Genomic DNA, 17,842 nt, shown 5'->3' with positions numbered 1-17,842 from the left:
AAAATTGTTTTAAAGAAGTAATATTTTATTGACCTGTCTGAAGTTTGCCAGGTTACAAAATGGAACAAAACCAACTAATGTAGCAAAAAGTTATGCATTAGCAATAGGAGAAGCCTTCCTCCTAAAAGCCTATGATAGTTCTAGTGGAGGAAAGCCTGAAAAGACAGTACATGTTTATTCCTGGGGAACAGTGACAACAGCAGTGGTTGAGTAGGAGAAAGGGCTGAGGAGAGCGGCGATGGTGTAGTGGCGGTGGCCGGAGTCGTTAGCGGTGAACACCACCTGGAAAAGGGAAAACTTGTGATCATCATGGACAGCACAGAGCCAAAGCAGCTTATTAACAACTGAGCAGCACACCCCACTTCATCTGCATAGCACTTTGCTGGTTCTGTTCAGTGCTTTTACCCTTCTGAAGGGCAATGCTTCCCATTACTTTGGGATTGCCAAGGACTGAGAGGTTTGTGAGATTTGGGCTGAGGTCCTCAGAGACCCTCAGCTGTGGTGAAGATGGATGGAAGTACTCACACCTGAGCCAGGCAAATTCCTTTGGAATAGGAGGGTAAGGGGGAGGTATCTCAAATGACCAGTAAGAAAGACAGGGGTGAAATTCCACCCAGGGAATTTAAATACAACCCCTGTGTAACATGGCCAAACAAGGCAGGCAGCTGGAGCCCAAAGCTATTTTCTGTACTTCAGTGCCCCCTCCTGTTTTTAAGATCATTGATGATGGGTCAGTTTTTGCATTAAGAACTGAGTGGCTAGACTTGCTAAAACAAGGAGAGAATTCAAATCTGCTGCTCTTCTAATTAGTCCAAAGGGATTTGGGACACACAATTCCCAGGAAAGTATTGTCACCTGGGTTAAATTCCAGCTTTCTTTAGCCTACTATTTGATCTATTTTCTAAATCATGAGGCACTTTCTATAAGTGGACTAGAGAGATCTCTCCTATGACCAAATTCTAAGCTGCTGGGCTGTGAGGACTGTAGGTTTCAGTTACCCTGTACACAGTCAATCCCTGAACTCTTCCCACTTCCCAGGCTAGCTTGTTGGCCTCTAGGCTATTATGTCAAGGAAAAGCTTCTTCAGCCTAGCTGGAACAATCTCAGTCAGGCACTTTTAAGCACCTTCTGAGGTGTACCCCTTACAACTTTCAAACATCCAAATGGTTAGGGAACATTTTTGCTGTTTTTTTTTTTTACCTAAATCACCCAAACTGCACCTCAGACTTCATGGACCTGGGACTCAGTCATTTGTTTTAGACTTCCACTAGAGCTCCATGAACTTGTGGTTTGAAATGTTCTACAACACCACCAGTAGCTGTTCCATACTACTTAAATTGGGGAAACTGAGCTTTAATGACAGATTAAGCCTGAAGAATTTAAAGAGACTTTGGATGTGCTAAGTAAATGTAGTAGAATATTTACATAATGGAAGTAGAAATAGAATATTTATACATTAAATCAGTGTAGGAATGCAAAGGGAGAGACACGACATGATCACATTTCTGGCCTCCTTGTGAAATTTGAGTATCAATGAAATAGTCAGCTTTTCCTTTCCCACTATGGTTATGTCTTTACTTTTTTTATACCTTCTTTTTTTTTTTTTTTTTTTTTAAAGTTATAAATTTTGGTACTGAACATAATTTAAAAAAAGGCACACCAGAAATAAGTTTTTTTCCTGGAATTACATATCATATTAGAATTCAGGAATATTCATGTGACTGATATGGGGGAAATAGCTCTGATTTAAGCATCGCTTATTTCCTATAAAATTAGGGTGTCCAAATCTCTCAATTCCTTCAACATCAGTAAAAGCAGTGTCTTTTTTTTTTTTTTCTTTTTTTTTTTCTTGTTTGTTCTTATGACCACTGTCTACTATTGAATAATGTAGCTCTTTTCAAGCAAGATTCCCTACTGGCATGAGTGGGTGAATGGGCACAGCTACACATTGGAAGAACTGTGTCAGCATTTGCAGGGAAGCTGGCTCCTTCCTGTGGCTTAGCTGGATATTTACTGCCTCTATTTGCCCAGGTCTATGTGGCAGTGAACCACTTCACTGAATGTTGCTGCTCCTTCAGTATTAAAGGGCTGTGTTTGCTCTTTCCAGCTGATGCCACTACACAGGGAGTGTGTTCTGATTATCGGTGTGTACTGGTTATCAGGGATATTTGCCACTACTCACATCAGCGTATTCATGGAATGCAGAAAGCCCGAGCGCCTTCCAGTAGGAGCTGGTTTCAAACTTCACCATGTACCTTCCCTCTACAAACTGCTCTTCTGTCGTGAGATCATGAATCTCCCCATACTCTGTGGTTTTCCTGTAATGATTAAATACCTATATAAATATTTTATACTATCATTTAGATGCTAAACAGAGACAGTCAGTGTGGAATATTAAATAACAGAGGTGCCAAATTCTACATTGAGAATTCTACATTCTAATCTGAAATAATTCCTTCCCTCTATGTAGTGTATGTTTCCAAACATTGCAGAGTCTGTCCTTGCTACCAACTCAGCCATATACATCACAAATGAAAGCTGGCTGGTTTGAGGTCCCTCTTTTAGTAACATGTTTAACTTGTACCCAATGTCCTCTGGAACCAAAGGTTACTGTCTTAGGAGAAGGAATGTTGTGGTGACAGGAAAGATGCCAAATCTCAAAATAAAACTAAGGAGACAAGAGGAAATTTTATTGGACAATTATTTTGTTTTCCAGTTATTAGCACTGAGGCTCTGGAGTTTATTCCTATACACTGATGTGATTTTATGTGACCCTTAGTGACAATGTCTTGATAAAGCAATTTAGCATCATTAGACTTTAATAATTTGAATTACAATGCCTTGGTCAGAGAGCAGGGGCCTCTTTCACTGGGTACCATATAAATGAGTAATAGGAATTCCCAGCTCAGAGCTTATGTGCTCAGCTCAGAGCAAAAAACTGTGGACAGAGAAACTCCAGTAGCAAGAAGGAAGTATAGCTCGCACTGCACCCTATTTGTTTGAAAAGGAGGCTTTTCAAGCTTTGTATGACAGCTGTTTAAATATTTACATACTTAAATCCTAACCCCATTTATCTCTTTTCCCTCCTTTTACTTAGTTTCTGATTTTTTAACCTTTTGTGTTTGTTTGTTTTTGTTTGGGTCTTTTTCTGCTGAAAATATTTATTTGATATTTATAGCACTTCATAATCACATAATTTAGTTGAAGGAAAAATGAAGAAAGCCTTGACTGGGAAAACTAGTGGAACTTTCCTGTCTTATGGCAAGGAGTAACTGCCTAGGCAGAAAACAAACTTGAGGAGGTGGAGAGGAAGTGGAGAAAGCAGTGATATGCTGCTTATATGGGACAGGATCAGTTGTGCTATTGGTCTTTTCTTTCCCAGTCTCTTTCTCCTCCTTCACCTTACCTGTAATCTTTGGTTAATGGTGGTAAATAAAAAAAGACTAAATGACGGAGTTTTTGCTTAAATTAAGAGGTAGCAGGATTGAAAATCCCATGCTAATTTTCATTTTTCTTATTTGTCAAGACCAACAAAATCTCACTGGCCCAATATAAGTGTAACCAAGTGTAACCTGCAGAGAATCAAAGTCCTATTTGAAACAAATATCACAGTCAGTTTGTAAAGTGTATGCATCTGTTTTCTTTTAGTTTAATTAGAAATTTCTGGTTTGATCTATATTGCTTTAATAAAAGAAGAAAGAATTTATTTGTGAGTGTCCTTAAAGCTGTGAAACAGAATTACTGAGATCCTGCAGAAGGTAGCAATCCACGTACTTCTGCCTATATTCCCGGATAGTCTAGACAAGCAATTAAAAGGAAAAATGAACAAAGATTTTCCTCAAAATCTTTGTTCAGAAAAACAAATTAGTTTTAGTTTGAGAAAAGTGTGGATGGAGCTGGAATGGTGCTTTCCCTAAGGGGTGCTGCTCCACAGTGTCAGATGTTAACCATCCAGAACAGCTGGGAAACTAGAAACAAGAGCTCACTTGAAAAGGCATGCCCACTACCAGAAGTTAATGGCACTTTCTTTATTTTAATTATTAAGTGGTAGCCATTCAATGCAACTGGTCTCACAAAGAAACCCTTCAGCATTATTGCTGCACTGACAGCCAACAGGACAGTGTGTGATTCAGAGCCTGGAGGGCATTAGCACAAGGCAGGGATGCTCAGCATTCAGCACTGGTAGCAAAATGCTGTGATTGCTTCTGAAGAGCACTTGTATTTCTGTCTGAGTGGGGGACTAAATATAATATGGTTCCTTATTCTTAACAGGATGTGGACTGCCAGCATCTGCTGTAAGATGGACAGCTAAATTAAAAAGCTGTGCCTTTCAAGTAAAGTTATTACAGTGCCAGCCCATACTGTGGTCCTGAGCTTCTTTTTGACTGTCTGGACCTTAGGTGTATATTGTGGCCAGGTTAAATATTCACTGTCTCTACAATGATGTTTATGAACTCTTAGGACATACTGCACTGAGAAAAACTGTGCTCTCTGATGCAGACTGATGAGGAAACATCTCAGGAACACTAGCTCTTATTTTGGAGTTAAAAAAAAAAAAAAAAAGAAAAGAGGGTTGGGGAACCACTTCAAAATACACAGAAGTCTTTTCTTTCATGACTTGTAACCTAGGTCACATGAAAACTGTGTGTGTTCGCTGACTGCAACTCTTGAACCACATGATAAGACCTAGATTTCCAAAAGCTTGTGAGGGGTGAGAAGATCAAAGCTAGTCATGGGAAGAGCTCATATGGAATCCAAATCACATGTTCTGTGCCCTATACCCTTCCCCAGTATGTCTTAGCTCAAGTTATCTCTTCTTGCTTATTTTTAGCTAGAGTCATTTTGAAATAAGCGTCTTAATAAAGTCAAATCCTACTGTTCTGACTCCCCTACTGCCCCTTAAACGCCATTACTCAAATTCAACAGTTGCTAAGTCCATTTGCTTAATTCCATGAAGTGTGCTTGCAAAGTAAACATAAGAAAACAAAATGGTAAAAACATAACTACAACAGACATGTGTACAAAATGTAACTTTCCTATATGTATCTGCTAGGAATTGTAACTTCAATATATTATTCACCTGACAGGAGTATTTACAGATTGTGTTCCTGGATTTGTTCATATTTTCAGCTGTTTTAACACAGGGATAGTCTGGCTTCCCCAGAAGAATAAAACTGTAGTTGCATATGAAAACTTTGTTCAAACAACTGTCATCACCTAAAGTCAATGGTATCACTGAAAGCAGCCTTGGTTTTTGTGCAAGTCAGGAAAAATGCCAAAATCTTTACCTGCAATAAAAGTTGTGATTTAATGTTCCTTCACTGACATCCCCCAGCAAAATGGTTCTCACTTGCCTAGGGTTAATCTTCTCAATTTATGTTTAAGAAGATGTGATTAGATTTTCTTGAGTGTACTAACCTAAAGTGTCAGCAGAAGATGCCTAAGAACTACAGGATTTGTCTCCATGGGCTTGTTGAGAGCACGGTTGCAAACTGAACAAGAAAACACTGTTATGCCCCAGAAGTGAGGGCATTTAATAATGACATGACATTTCTCCTATTCTTCTGTAAATTGTGTTTTGTATTAGCTGTTAAAAAGTACTTGATGAAACATTTGAAATAATTTGATTTTCTAACAATGCTCACTAGGGATAAGATGTTATCCTTTTCTCTGCTTACCTTGAAAAAAATGTGTCACTTGTCTTGGAGTTTCTCTGTTCATTAAAGTATATAAATCCATTTTAGGAGTCATTTATTCCTAGGTTAACACTCAGCACTTGGGAGCAGAGTTGTCTGTTTTTTTCAGTCTTGTAAGCTTTCTTGCTGTTTTTCAATGGGGAAAAGCATTTCTTGGTTTTCATTATATAAAAAGAAACCATTCAGATGGAAAGAAAGTTATCTCTCCTTACAGTCTTCTTCTCTGGGGTTTTCTTTATTATTTTCCCTGCTGTTTATGTGTAAATCAGCCCATAAAAATCCTAGTAAAAGACAGTTAAATGTACAGTTGACTCCTGTCCATTCTTGTGCTTATCATTCTGTGCTTGAATATTCTTCTGCTACTGGAAACTTATCTTGAGTTATTTAAAAATCTGATTCAACAAATTTTTGCAATGAAAGTTAAATGTCTAAATATCTCAGCTGCTTGAATTTTAGTTTTCCGTGTTCGTCTGTTACTCATACACCAGTCACTGACCCTCTGTGATATCCTAAGGTAATTGTAAGGATGCTAGGTATCCATTGGTGTTTGTCATTCTAGAAAAAGACACTCAGAGCTAGAGAAGTGGCCTCAAACTGCTGAGATTTTGCTTCTGTGTTGTGTTACAATAGTAGTCAAAAACTTTCTGGTCAAGGAATTTCTTCCAACCAGCACATTTAATACACAGCAGAAGATGAATAATGTAATCATTATTTACATGTGTGCAGACAAAGTTTACAGAGAGGATTTTGTATGTGACTGCTGCAAATAAAGCTCTATATCCATTGCATATGAAGACAGGTTAGTCTGGATTACCTACAAAATGGTGGTAAATAGGCTTTTTTTTTTCTTTCTAGAGAAAAGAAAGATTATACTGAAGCTAGGAGAAAAAATAAGTATCAAAACTAGTCCCTTGCAAAAATAAGGCGAGCATCTGAACATATTTTTGCAATTAACATTTCAGTCACAGATAAGTTCCACTTAAATCAAACAGATTTGAGATCAGAATTCATGTGCTGAGAACACTGGTAGTGTGGCACATGCATCAGAAAACATATTTCTGTTTTGATCAGAGCTCCATTCCTTTAACTCCTCAATTGCTTGACCAAGGCACCTCAAAAATCACACAACTTACCCAACAGCAAAGTCCTGCCAGGTTCCATCTTCAGCCTGTTTAAAAACTTTAACATTTACATCGGATGCAGGGCTCCCTCTGACTGCATCCAGCACTTTCACCATAAGAGGGCATTTGGAATCAACGGAGCCATGGGAGACCTTGGGGAAAGGAGGAGAAGTTGTATAGGAACTGTTTACCAAGGCTGCAAAAATCTTCTCCCAAAGAAAAGATAGATTCTAATTGCAGAATTACCATTCTCTTAAAAGCAAGTTCTCTGCCAATCCTATTCAAAGCTAATTTCCAAACATCTATTTCTTGGGCAGAATATCTTAGAGCTTTATACTGATACTTTATTGCACACACAGATTGCTTGATCAATATTTAGAGTTGCTCTAAATGGCTCTAGGAAAATGGTATAATGGTATACCTTTATAATATGATCACAAACATGAAAATAGCAAATTCCTATAAGTGCAGACAAAGTATGTTGTCTAGGGAAACCAACAAAGAAATACATATGACATCCTAAGGCTGAAAGAATATCCCTCTCTTAGACTTCATTACTTTATAAGGAACCCTTAGTCACACCTCAAAAATATTTTTTAATGCTTTGGAGAAACACTTGTTTGGTGAAGTTGCCTCTTTATTGTGGATATGGGATGTGAGTCATAAACAGAAACAAAGCAAAATAAGAGGTCACATGACCTAGATCCCTGACCCTTCCATAATACCTTAAAATAGGTGGGTAAATTACAAGAAAAGAAAAAAATTTTAAGAATTCTGAAGTATACTATAAACCCCCCCCCAGAAATAGCATTATGACAAACCCAATGGTTACAGAATTTCATGGATGAGGAGGATGCTAGTCATCTTGAAAATCTAGATTATCATTCTTGTAATGATTGAGTTTGAAAACAAAGAAACTCACCAGTGGTGCAGCTTCAGAGAAAAATACCAGTCCAGCTAAGAAAACAAAGAGCACAGACTGAAAGGCCATTCTGCTTGCTGTTAGTGAGCCTTGGTGCCAGCAGCCAGGAGCAGAGGGGATTTGGGGTTTTATAGCCAATCCAACAACAAGACAGGCTGCTTATTGGGTGCCCATATGACTCCAAAACTGCTGATTCTGATTATTTGCTTAGTAAATAGCCCAATCCTAGAGTCAGTCCATTGCTTCATGGCACTGCCATTGAAGTCAATGGAAGGACTGCAGGATCACTAGAGAAAAGAAAATAAGTAACGGACACAAACATGACCCTTGCCTGGGGAGATTACACTCATAGAAAGCCCTCCACAAAATAACACAGATGACCTTTGTTTGCCCAGAAATCCAACTAGTTCTAGGAGAATTTCTTTGTCTTGCCCTCAGGTTGGGCTTGATAATGCCCCAATGCTTTCCCTGCACCTGCCCCATGTTCCTTCTCAGTATGTTCAGTGCTTTCTGAGGGTCAGATCCCACATATGGATGCAGACTCAGGACATGGATGATGGAGTTTGTTCATAGTCTGGCTCAAGCAGTGCTGGATTCCCAATCAGTCTCCCTGCTTGTTGGAAAGGTGCAATGTCTCTGTCTTGAGGCACAACTTAGATGGGATCTGACACAATCTGTCACCCACCACAAGCTTCCAATTATTCATCTTGGCCAACCTTTAGGTAGACACAGAGGTCTCCTCACTGGGAAAAGACTTGTAGGGAGCTGTCCCCCTGGGAAGCTAAAGGTCTCAGAAAAATGAAATGAGTCCTCTCTTGCACCATGTACCCCAGAAAGAGCCAGGGCAGCCAGCAAAGGCTGGTAGCTTTTGTTAACATCTGGCTAAGGTTCCAGTTGCCAAACTTTTATTATGATGAGAATGTTATTGTTACATGTATGTTTGTACATTTCTACAAATGTACAAATATACATTTCTGAGGTTTTTCAGGGGTAGACTCAGCCTCAGCCTAAGCTGGGAGAAGTCATCTGGGGGAGTTGGCATGGTATAGTTGATTTTGTTCAGGTGCATCACATAAACTGTCCATACTGTACCTTGTGCTAGTTGCTGTTTTGCAGTTCCTTTCCCCCACATCCTAAACAACTCTGAATCTACACTTTTCAGGAGCTGGCACTCATTTCACAGTATTCTAACAAAAAGCAGTTTTCTTGAATAGGATTATGAAGGAAGTCTTAGAGAGAAATCACGGATGGTATTCTCCAGAGACTTTCATGCCTTCAGGCTGCTTTAGGCAGTTTTTTTCTCTAGGCAAAGTTGATTTTTGAGAAAAAATCTATAATACAGTAAGCTCCTGCACTGGGATCAAAGTGCCCTTTGTCCTTACAGCAAAGCAGGCTGATACGTAGGTAACATTCTACACACACTTTGCCTGCATGTAAAAGTCAGTACAAGGTGCCCAGCAGTAGCAAACCATGTTGCAATCTAATGCTTGGGCTTGTATTCAGATCTTGGAAAGTTAAATACTGCTCCTAGATCTGTGCAACAACATATTACCTCATAATTTTGTTCTCATTATTTCTGAATATTTCTCTGAAGCAATGAAGCTTTGTATGTCTGGAAGAGAAATTATCTGTATTCTAGGGCAAGTAGGCTGTCCTGTGTTTTGCTGTCAGCTGTTCTGCAAGGAGATAATGCTAAGGAGTTAATTATATTGGCACTTGTCTGCATGAGAAATTGCTCTCCTATGGGAAAATTACTTAAGAAATAATGATTTTTTTCTAGGTTTTCCTGCAAAGTAGCAGTTTCTGAAAAATCAGGTCTACAGGGATAGTACATATCAGCTGTCCATATAATCTTGCTTCCCTCTTTTATAACATTGATTGACCTTTTGGCATCTGCTTCTTAGAGTGAATAATGAGCATGAAAAATTCTAACCCCAATATGATTTTTATTCCTTGTCCTTCATGTGCTGTTTTTTTTTTTCAACTCTCAACATCCCATGTATAACCCAGACAGGGATTCTTTGACTACTAGCAGGGACACCAGTTTGAGTGGAAAATTAGACTTTGTGTGGTTGTGAATGTCTATTCACACCTTTTGCACACAACTCGATCATTTCTATAAGTTCTAAGATACAGGTGAACTCAGTGAGAAGGCAGAAAAAGATCTCAACTCTGATCATGAAACATCCAGAATTTATACAGAATTCTATTGAAATCCATGCATACCTAATTTAAAATTACTATAGCCTAGTGAAAGCAATGCTAGGTTGATCTTCCCCCTTCCATTGTCAGCCTCAATTAGTACCACAATGTGGTAATATTTTCCATAAAATTCATGTGAAGGATCAGGGATTTGGAACAGCTGGTGGAGAAGGATGGCTCTCCCTTGGTAGAGAGCCAAGACATGATTGAGGGAGGAAAAAGAAGAAAGAGGATGGATAACTGCTGAGCATCCAGAAGGTGCTGACTGACTGTTGACTGTCTGTTGGTAAACGTTCTTAAACATTTTCTGTCCAACGGGATTCTGAAACTTATACACTGAATAGCTTATCCCAGATACAAAATAGGAGAAGGTGAATTTAAAAGAGGCTGAGCTCTGAAATGTAAGTGGGGCTGGGAAACTCTAGGCCTTCTGAAGGAGGAGGGAAGCTGATATGAAGAGCTGGAGAGAGGGCAGCTCCCAGAGACTGCTAGCAGGATACATGCCCCAGGAAAAGTGGGGCAACACGGAGCCTTAGCACAGAGCAGTAGCATAAATGCCCTTTTGTGAAAAAAGAGTAAACTGAGTTACTGAAAACTCAACAGAAAGAGATATTTAGGAATCCTGGTGTGGAAGAAGCTGCAGTGTAACACAGCTAAAACAGAGATAGTGTGAGGCTATATAGTGCAAGCATCTGGGATCCAGGGGACTTGTGAAACCCAGAAGAAGGGGTGCTCACCCAGCATACAGGGTTATTAGGGTGCTGGAGAAGAGAATAGCCAGGAGTCCCTGATGTACCCACTGGCCTCAGCTTTATGAAAGCCAACAAGTGTGAGACCACCAGTTATGGAAAAATTTAGATAATCTTCAAATATGTGAATGCTTTGAGGCTTATCTGAATTCCAAATCAATTGAAGTTCATCTCTGAAGAATTAGGATTAATGCCTATTTCTAATGAAAGTGTGTTCCCTGCTTGGCAGCATTACAGTGTTCAGGTCAAGAGCAAACATGTCCAATGGCTAATACTCTTGTTTATGTCAAGGATTTTTCCCACTATGCTGTGATATTTTTCTCTCTCTTCTATGTAGTCTCACACACTTAGGCTTGTTTTACACAGATAATCTCCTTATTCTCTGCAGCATTCCCTTCTATTTGACTTTATTTAGAAAGCCAACTGCTTCTACATAGCAAAATGCTCAGACAGGCTGGAATACCTGACTTTGACCATAAGAACCTGTAAGCTTCTCCTGTGACATTGGAATGAAAGGGCCTGATAGATGGTAAGCCATTCAGTAATTTGGATAGAATTCCCAAACTCCCTGTTTGAAGAATTAATGAATTCCTGGGCTCTGAAAAAAACCTTTCTATAATATAGAGACCTATGTTATGAATGTGACCCCTTTTTTCACTTCTCTGGAATAACATTCCATAGGGACTTACAGGAAAAGACCTGAGATTTACCTCTCAAAGGAGCTCACAAAAATTTTCTAGATGAAAAAGAGTCAAGACCTTTGTGAGTTTTACTTCAGGTGTCTGCCAGCTCAGTTGCTGTGGCAGAGCTCTGGCACTTAAGGAGAGTGCTCAATGTAGCAGCTGCTTGAAGCCACTGAGAAATCTTCTGTTGCTTTCACTATTTGCTAATTATATAACATTCCCCCTCTCTGCAAAGCCAGGGATAATGCTTTTCTAATTAATAAATGTGCTCAGGGAGGTTCATGTTTGAGCTTGAATTTCAATCTGTAAAGAATGGTATTAAAATTGTGGCATTCCAGGTATGTGTGGTGTTTGCATGTTTATCAGCCTTTTTCATTTTAATTTTTGCTGAGGATTATGTCTGTATTTTGAGTTTTAATGGTCATTATCAGATTTTCACAGGACTAACACTGCCCAGTTATTTGGAAGTAAGGAAACACTACTGATCTTATGCAGAAAAATAAGGAAAACATCCTTATTTTGCATCCTAAATCAAATCCAGTTACTTCAAAAGTGAGGAGGTGGATATTGTTAGCAAACAATTTTGAAGACAGATGGGTTGGTTTGGTCTTGAGGTATAAAATCACAGGGTTTTTTATAATTTCCAAGGTTGTATCCAAGGAGCATCCTGGGACACAGCTCAAATTCCAAACAAAGAGACATATAAATAGATGATTCTTGCTTTAGGGCATTTGTAATGTATGAATTCACCTGGCACCTGCTCATCTCAGCAGGCTCTGAAGCATTTAAATTCCAAGGTCACTGGGCACTGATCATTACTTCTTCATTAGCTACCCCTATAGGTCTTGTGATCTCTCAAAAGCAAACTTCTGTTATTCAACTTTAATATTTATTCATGTCGACATACTAATCTATCAGTCTAGACAAGTGATTTAAAAAAAACAAACCCTAATTCAGTTTATGCACAAAGCAAACTGAATATCCCTGTGCCGGACTTAATATTTCCTGTGTTTGAAAGATGCTGGAACTTGCCATGAGATCAATGATTTTAAAGGGCAATCTATTCATTAGTAAAATGATTAGGTGGTTTATATTTTAAATTTAGCTTTTGTGCCATTCTTACAGGAAGACATGAGCAATAAATCTACAGCATGATGCAAATGTTCCAATAGCAATAAGAAACCTTAACACAGGTCACTATTTTCCTGGGGTCTTGGCTAGCCTCTTTTTTGAGTGTTTTCTATTTTTAAGCAAAGTTCCATCAATTATCCATTTGTTCTCAGTGGACTGCAGATATCAAATGATTAATTAGAGCAGGCATGACAATCAAAATCTTCCTCTAGCAATAATGACCAAAAGATGTTCTGTAGGGTTAAATGATAATCTTTTCTTAGGTTATATATATTTGCTAAGCTATTGCAGCTATGTACTTTGTTCATCATCTTGCTGTTTAAGATTGTAAAATGCTGAGTCTAGGGCACTTCATTCTGGTACCTAAATACAAATAAGTGTGAGGAAATGCCTGTTTTTACATCATGCAGGGCCACCTGAGCAGGCTTTTGAAAAGCTTCTGCAAATTTGCACAGGGCCAAATTGGTCATTGGTTCATGTCTTTTAAATTACTGAAGTCACTGTTTAGTGGGGATCATTGTAGATACAGGTAGATCACCACATGGACTCACATGGATGCAGCTTCCATGTGAGCTATGGCTGGTGTGCCTGTGGGTGCCTTTGCACTCTGTCATGTGCCCTGGCCCACCCAGACCTCATCTCCCTTCTGTCCATCTGTCCCACCTCGTAATAAGATCCCCATCTGCCCTGCAATAAAATCCCCTGGGCATGTTGTTGAGTGGGAAGTTACCAAGTGACAGTGACAGTGACACATTTGTGCCTTTCTTTTTATTAATTAAACTGGTGCCTGCTTCCTGCCAAAAGCTCTGAGGAAATGCTATCCTAATCATTTTATCTCATAAACAGAGTTCCTGTATCCACCCCAGGCTTCACTCAACTTTGTCATCAGCTTCCAAGCACATTTACCAGTGTCACAGTGACAAAACCCAATGAGTGCCTCATGAAAAAGGATCTGAGAGGAAACAGCCTTGTATCTTGTAAGGGATAAAAAGAAAAAGGTATTTCCAAAGGTAAGGGACAAAACAGATCATGACCCTATGTACAATGCATTAATAACATCTATCTTTCCTTATTTATTTATTTTTTTCTTTTTGCTCTTCTGCAGATTATAAAGACAAGAATAGAGTATACTACAGCATTTCTGGGAGAAAAGCCCAAGGGCTAGACCCTTTTGTAATGTGGAACCAGCAAAAAAAACTTGTTAATAGCTATTTTAGACAAGCCACTAGTCATACTTTTTTAGCTTTCTGAGCCAAAAGCTCTTGCTAGCTCTGCCTGTAGCAGATGTGAAAGCTAGCTCTGTGACCTGGGTAGGAAATACTGGGTGAAGGCATACTAAACAAAACAGGAGTGGCTTTGAGGTAGTGTTTCTCAGCATGTTACCCTTACACTGGGCTGTACAGACAAAATGATTTACACACTTTGAAATGCAGTGGGGAACGTGAGTCAAGAGGAGATTTACTGGCAGTTATTCCTTGGTATTGGAAAGGAAAAATCCTGCTTGTGTATGTAAATTCACAAACTGTCCAGAGTGCTCTCTGCACAAACTGCTGTGTGCCTTACATAGTGGCAAACACAGGTTGCTCCTTAAATGGATGGACAAAGGCAATGTGTGTACACTTTTCCATGATTAAGCCTCTGTGGTTACTTTCCCCTTTACCTACTGCCTGCCAGGCTGGGGGACTGAATTCCAATCACAAAACAGATACATGCTCAGGCTAATAGAGTGCAAGCTTGTGAATAAGTCAATGCAACACTTGCTGCAGATAAATATGGCAATTTATTTTCTCACTATCTCTGAACTAGGTTCTGAACACCTCCTGTACCAGAAAAATAAAATAAATATCAGCTGAGCCTACAACTTAGCTGGATCTATGACTCTCGTGTTCCTGTTCTAGATCTACAGTCACAGCTGTTACAGAATCTGCTTTTTGCAGTCAATGTGCATTTTATCCCTGCTTTGTGTTTGTGTATATTCTTTCTGGGGAGCCCTTAGCTTCTCTTTCTTGGCCTGCAGAGTATATAGGCCCCCACATACCACTGCTGAGAAACTGTTCAGTATCTGGACTGTTCACAAATATTTCTGCCTTTGTCAATAATTGTAGCAAAGCAGAGGCTGTTGTGTCTTTAAGACAAACTCAAGCAGAACAATCACCATCCTATTCTATGTGTCATGCAGTTTGCAGTGTCCAGGGGGCCCAGTAGCTGCTTACAGCAGCCAGTTATGCCCCTGCTACAGTTAGGAAAAATTATTATTGCCTCAACTCAGGTCCAAGTGGGAGGAAATTTGAGTTTCTGACTCCCAACAGCTTGCTTTACAAACCTGGAGTCCACATAGCGATTTTAAGCATTTTGAAAAAAACCCCACTCTGCAAGGGGAGTGATCCATGGCGCTGGATGAGGATGGAGCTATTGGTGAATTATTCTCACTGCTCACTTGCATGAGGTGTGGAGGTCAAGTCGGAATTGCCATTGCTGTACTGCTCTTCTAACAGTGGTTCCCAGACCAGACATTCCAGTTCCTTGTTCCCCAGCCTTCATGCAGAGTTATCTGGGAGCCACATCTGATCCTGGGGGCCAGGCAGTGTCCTCCCTGTTTGCAGGGCAGCACTCTGGTCCCTTCACTACTACACGATCCAGTGCACAGCATCCCATGTCTTTCTGAAAGTGCATCACAGCCCATAATACTGGAGCCACTGGAAACCAGCTTAGGGAAATATGCACTGGTAAACTAAATTCATTTAATCCCCTTCATCTCTCTGATTTTCTCCTCTAAGCATGAGTCAAAAGAATTTTAATCCCTCTCATGTAGGCCAGAGAAGGCATCGAGACCAGCAGCTCGTCCACACCTAGCAGAACTGTTGCCACACTTTATGTTCTCATTCTGCCTTAACAAACTCTCAAGTATGGCCAAATAGACAAGTCCTTAGAATTGCTTGGATGCTTCAAAAGGCTTTGAAAGGTCAGATCAAAATCCTTACCCACTCTTGCTAACTAGCATTCTCCCTCAATAGAGGACAAAAGACTCATGCACCCTGAATGACTTTCTTTATTCTGCTCTCCTTGCAATTTAAAAGATTCTTTCTGTCCTCAGTACTGGACTTCACAACACTGTTGGCTACTGCTTTGTACTGATGATTTCCAATGAGCTTGACATCATTAGCTATTGGGCTCCTGGTGGCAAAGAAAAAGCAAAAAAGTAAATTTTAGCTTTTTCTTTGAAGATGATACTCAGCAAGTAGGTGCTTTAGTCTTTGAAAAATGATGAAAGAAGCATAGCTTGAAGTGGGAAAAACCAGCAAATAACTTCAGCTCACGACTATTATCTGGGGAATATTTGACTGTAGACAGAACTGTAGATCTTTTATTAGTATCAGCTTGATGAGTCTATTGAAGTTTCTCCACAAAGTACAGAAAGTCACATGAAAAGAGGAACACATACTAATTTTGCTCTTTCTTTGTGTCATTATGTGAGGAAGGCTGCAAATAGCAGAAGAGTGTAATTGCTAGTCACACTCCTTTCTGTTGAGCAATTTGTCTTTTTTTTTACACCCAGGGTTGCCATGCAGAAGTTGGGGAGATCTCAGTGCAGGAAAGCACTGAGTTGTACATGGCTTATGAAACTTTTTACCTCCTCTGCCTAAGTGCAAGCAAAACTGTATGCTGCATACATCCAGCTGGCTTGTTGATGGTGGATCTATTTCCTGCACAATTCCATAAGTGCTCTCGTAACATCTACCAGCACAGGTGTAATTGCCTTGAGAAACCACCCCTGGGCCCTTTGGAAAGCCAGAACTCTTCTGGCTGTTCCTTGTACACAGCCACCCAAAACAGTAGAGAAAAGGTAACAACGTGCCCTATTCTGCTCCTCCTCTTTGCCTGCTGGCCAACTCTTTCCTGAGGGGACACAGCCTATGGCAGGGCACCCAGCAGCCAAGGAGCTCTGCAGGACCCTTGGACAGACCCCTGCCACTGTGTTTTGTTTGGTCAGGAATGAAGAACTCCAGCAATCTGGAGCAGAGCCATGTTGTGGTACAAAGAGCCTCTCAAACAGGGTGCATGGGTCTGCATAGGCAGGTCTTGGCTGCTCACTTTCAGAGCAAAACACTACTGTAAAAACAAAACAAACAGAAAAAAAGCCATGTCCTTGGCTGAAGATAAACCCAGCAAAGCAAATTCAATCCTTTTAAAATGTAAATATTAATTCAAACTTTCATTTTAACAGCACCCTTGGGTCTGTTGCCCTTTGGTTGAAATACCTCCCCTCTCTCCTCTGCTGCTGAGCAGCACTACTGGGATGGAAGCCCATCCTTTCCACAGTACAGGGGACAAATTGCTCAAGGTGGGAGGAAGCTGTTCTTGTAGGAGTCTTGTCTCTGGGATCATGAGGCGTGCAAAGGAAAAAGCATCCGAGTTGGACTATGGGAAGAATCTGCTGAATGCCAAGCAGGCCATGCAGTCTCACCAGGTACTCCAAGATGTGGCTGAGCCTGGTTGTTAGGCAGCTTTTAGCATGTCTTTGAGCTGTCTCTCTGTCCCTGACTCACAGCAGCACTGCAAAAGATGATGCCTTATCTGACGGCTCAACTCTGTAGACAAGAGGCAAAGGAAAAGAAAAAAGGTGAGAAAAAGAAGGAAAAAAAGGTAAGAAGGAGATGAAAAGAAGAGGCTGAGATAAAAAGAGCATGGTGGCAAGCACTTAAATTTACCTCTTTTCTGATGCTTATGAAAATAGCTGAACCTAAGAGGGGCCTCAGGTGTGCTGGCACTCTGTTGGGTGCAGAATGTCTCTCAAAGAAAGGACAATGGGGTCCAGTGGCTCTGGGTAGGGATCACTGCTAAAGATTACCACCCTCCTGCACCTCTCCTGAGCATCTCTGACATTGTGATCTCCCAAATATATGGTGATTGCTGTTTGACCCAGCAGTTAAGAATAATTTCCACTGCAGCAGTTTTGGCCCAACAGTCCCTTCTTCCACACCCCCCCTTCTGAAGATGTGTGATTTTAATGGAGTTTGGGGACATGTATGTCTGGATTAATCTTGGGCTTCTGTGAGTGAAATTCACTAATTTGTATAAACAAGGTTATTTGCCCAACTGAGCTGTTCTTCAGGCAACTTGAAATTCAGGTGTCTGTACTTATGTTGTGCTGAAAGGCACAATTCCCAGTGGCTGGGAAACCTGTTGTGCCTGCTCGGAGAGGGACCTTTTTTCATCTCTGCCCAGCAAAGAGAGGAATTTTAAGTCAACCTGGCCTTCCATCCTCAGTTTGTAATTCTGTTGCTAAGTGGCAATGAAAGAAGATTATGGGATCACAGATTAACAGAAACCTCTATTC

The 17,842-nt window shown here is 40.2% G+C and overlaps 1 protein-coding gene across 1 annotated transcript; it reads right to left on the bottom strand.

The window, feature by feature from the left end:
* Positions 1 to 4: 4 nt before the first annotated feature.
* On the bottom strand, positions 5 to 7,863 carry LOC103827193 (transthyretin). The gene is made up of 4 exons (XM_018909708.2): positions 7,740 to 7,863; positions 6,830 to 6,969; positions 2,183 to 2,318; positions 5 to 282 (listed from the first exon to the last, which is right to left on the bottom strand). Exons 1-4 carry the CDS (start codon positions 7,806 to 7,808, stop codon positions 175 to 177), a joined length of 453 nt encoding a protein of 150 aa, XP_018765253.1. The 5' UTR covers positions 7,809 to 7,863; the 3' UTR covers positions 5 to 174.
* Positions 7,864 to 17,842: the final 9,979 nt, after the last annotated feature.

The sequence above is a fragment of the Serinus canaria genome, chromosome 2 (genome assembly GCF_022539315.1).
Source record: "Serinus canaria isolate serCan28SL12 chromosome 2, serCan2020, whole genome shotgun sequence".
Taxonomy (NCBI): domain Eukaryota; kingdom Metazoa; phylum Chordata; class Aves; order Passeriformes; family Fringillidae; genus Serinus; species Serinus canaria.
The sequence above is the reverse complement of the archived record's forward strand: the minus strand, read 5'-3'. Positions and strand labels throughout refer to the sequence as shown.

Excerpts from the sequence above, each read along its gene's own strand:
- LOC103827193 (XM_018909708.2), bottom strand. The coding sequence starts at position 7,808 with ATGGCCTTTCAGTCTGTGCTCTTTGTTTTCTTAGCTGGACTGGTATTT. Across the intron at positions 6,970-7,739 it reads TCTCTGAAGCTGCACCACTG|GTCTCCCATGGCTCCGTTGA; the intron begins GTGAGTTTCTTT and ends CCTTTCCCCAAG. Across the intron at positions 283-2,182 it reads CATTCCATGAATACGCTGAT|GTGGTGTTCACCGCTAACGA; the intron begins GTGAGTAGTGGC and ends TCCCTTTTCCAG.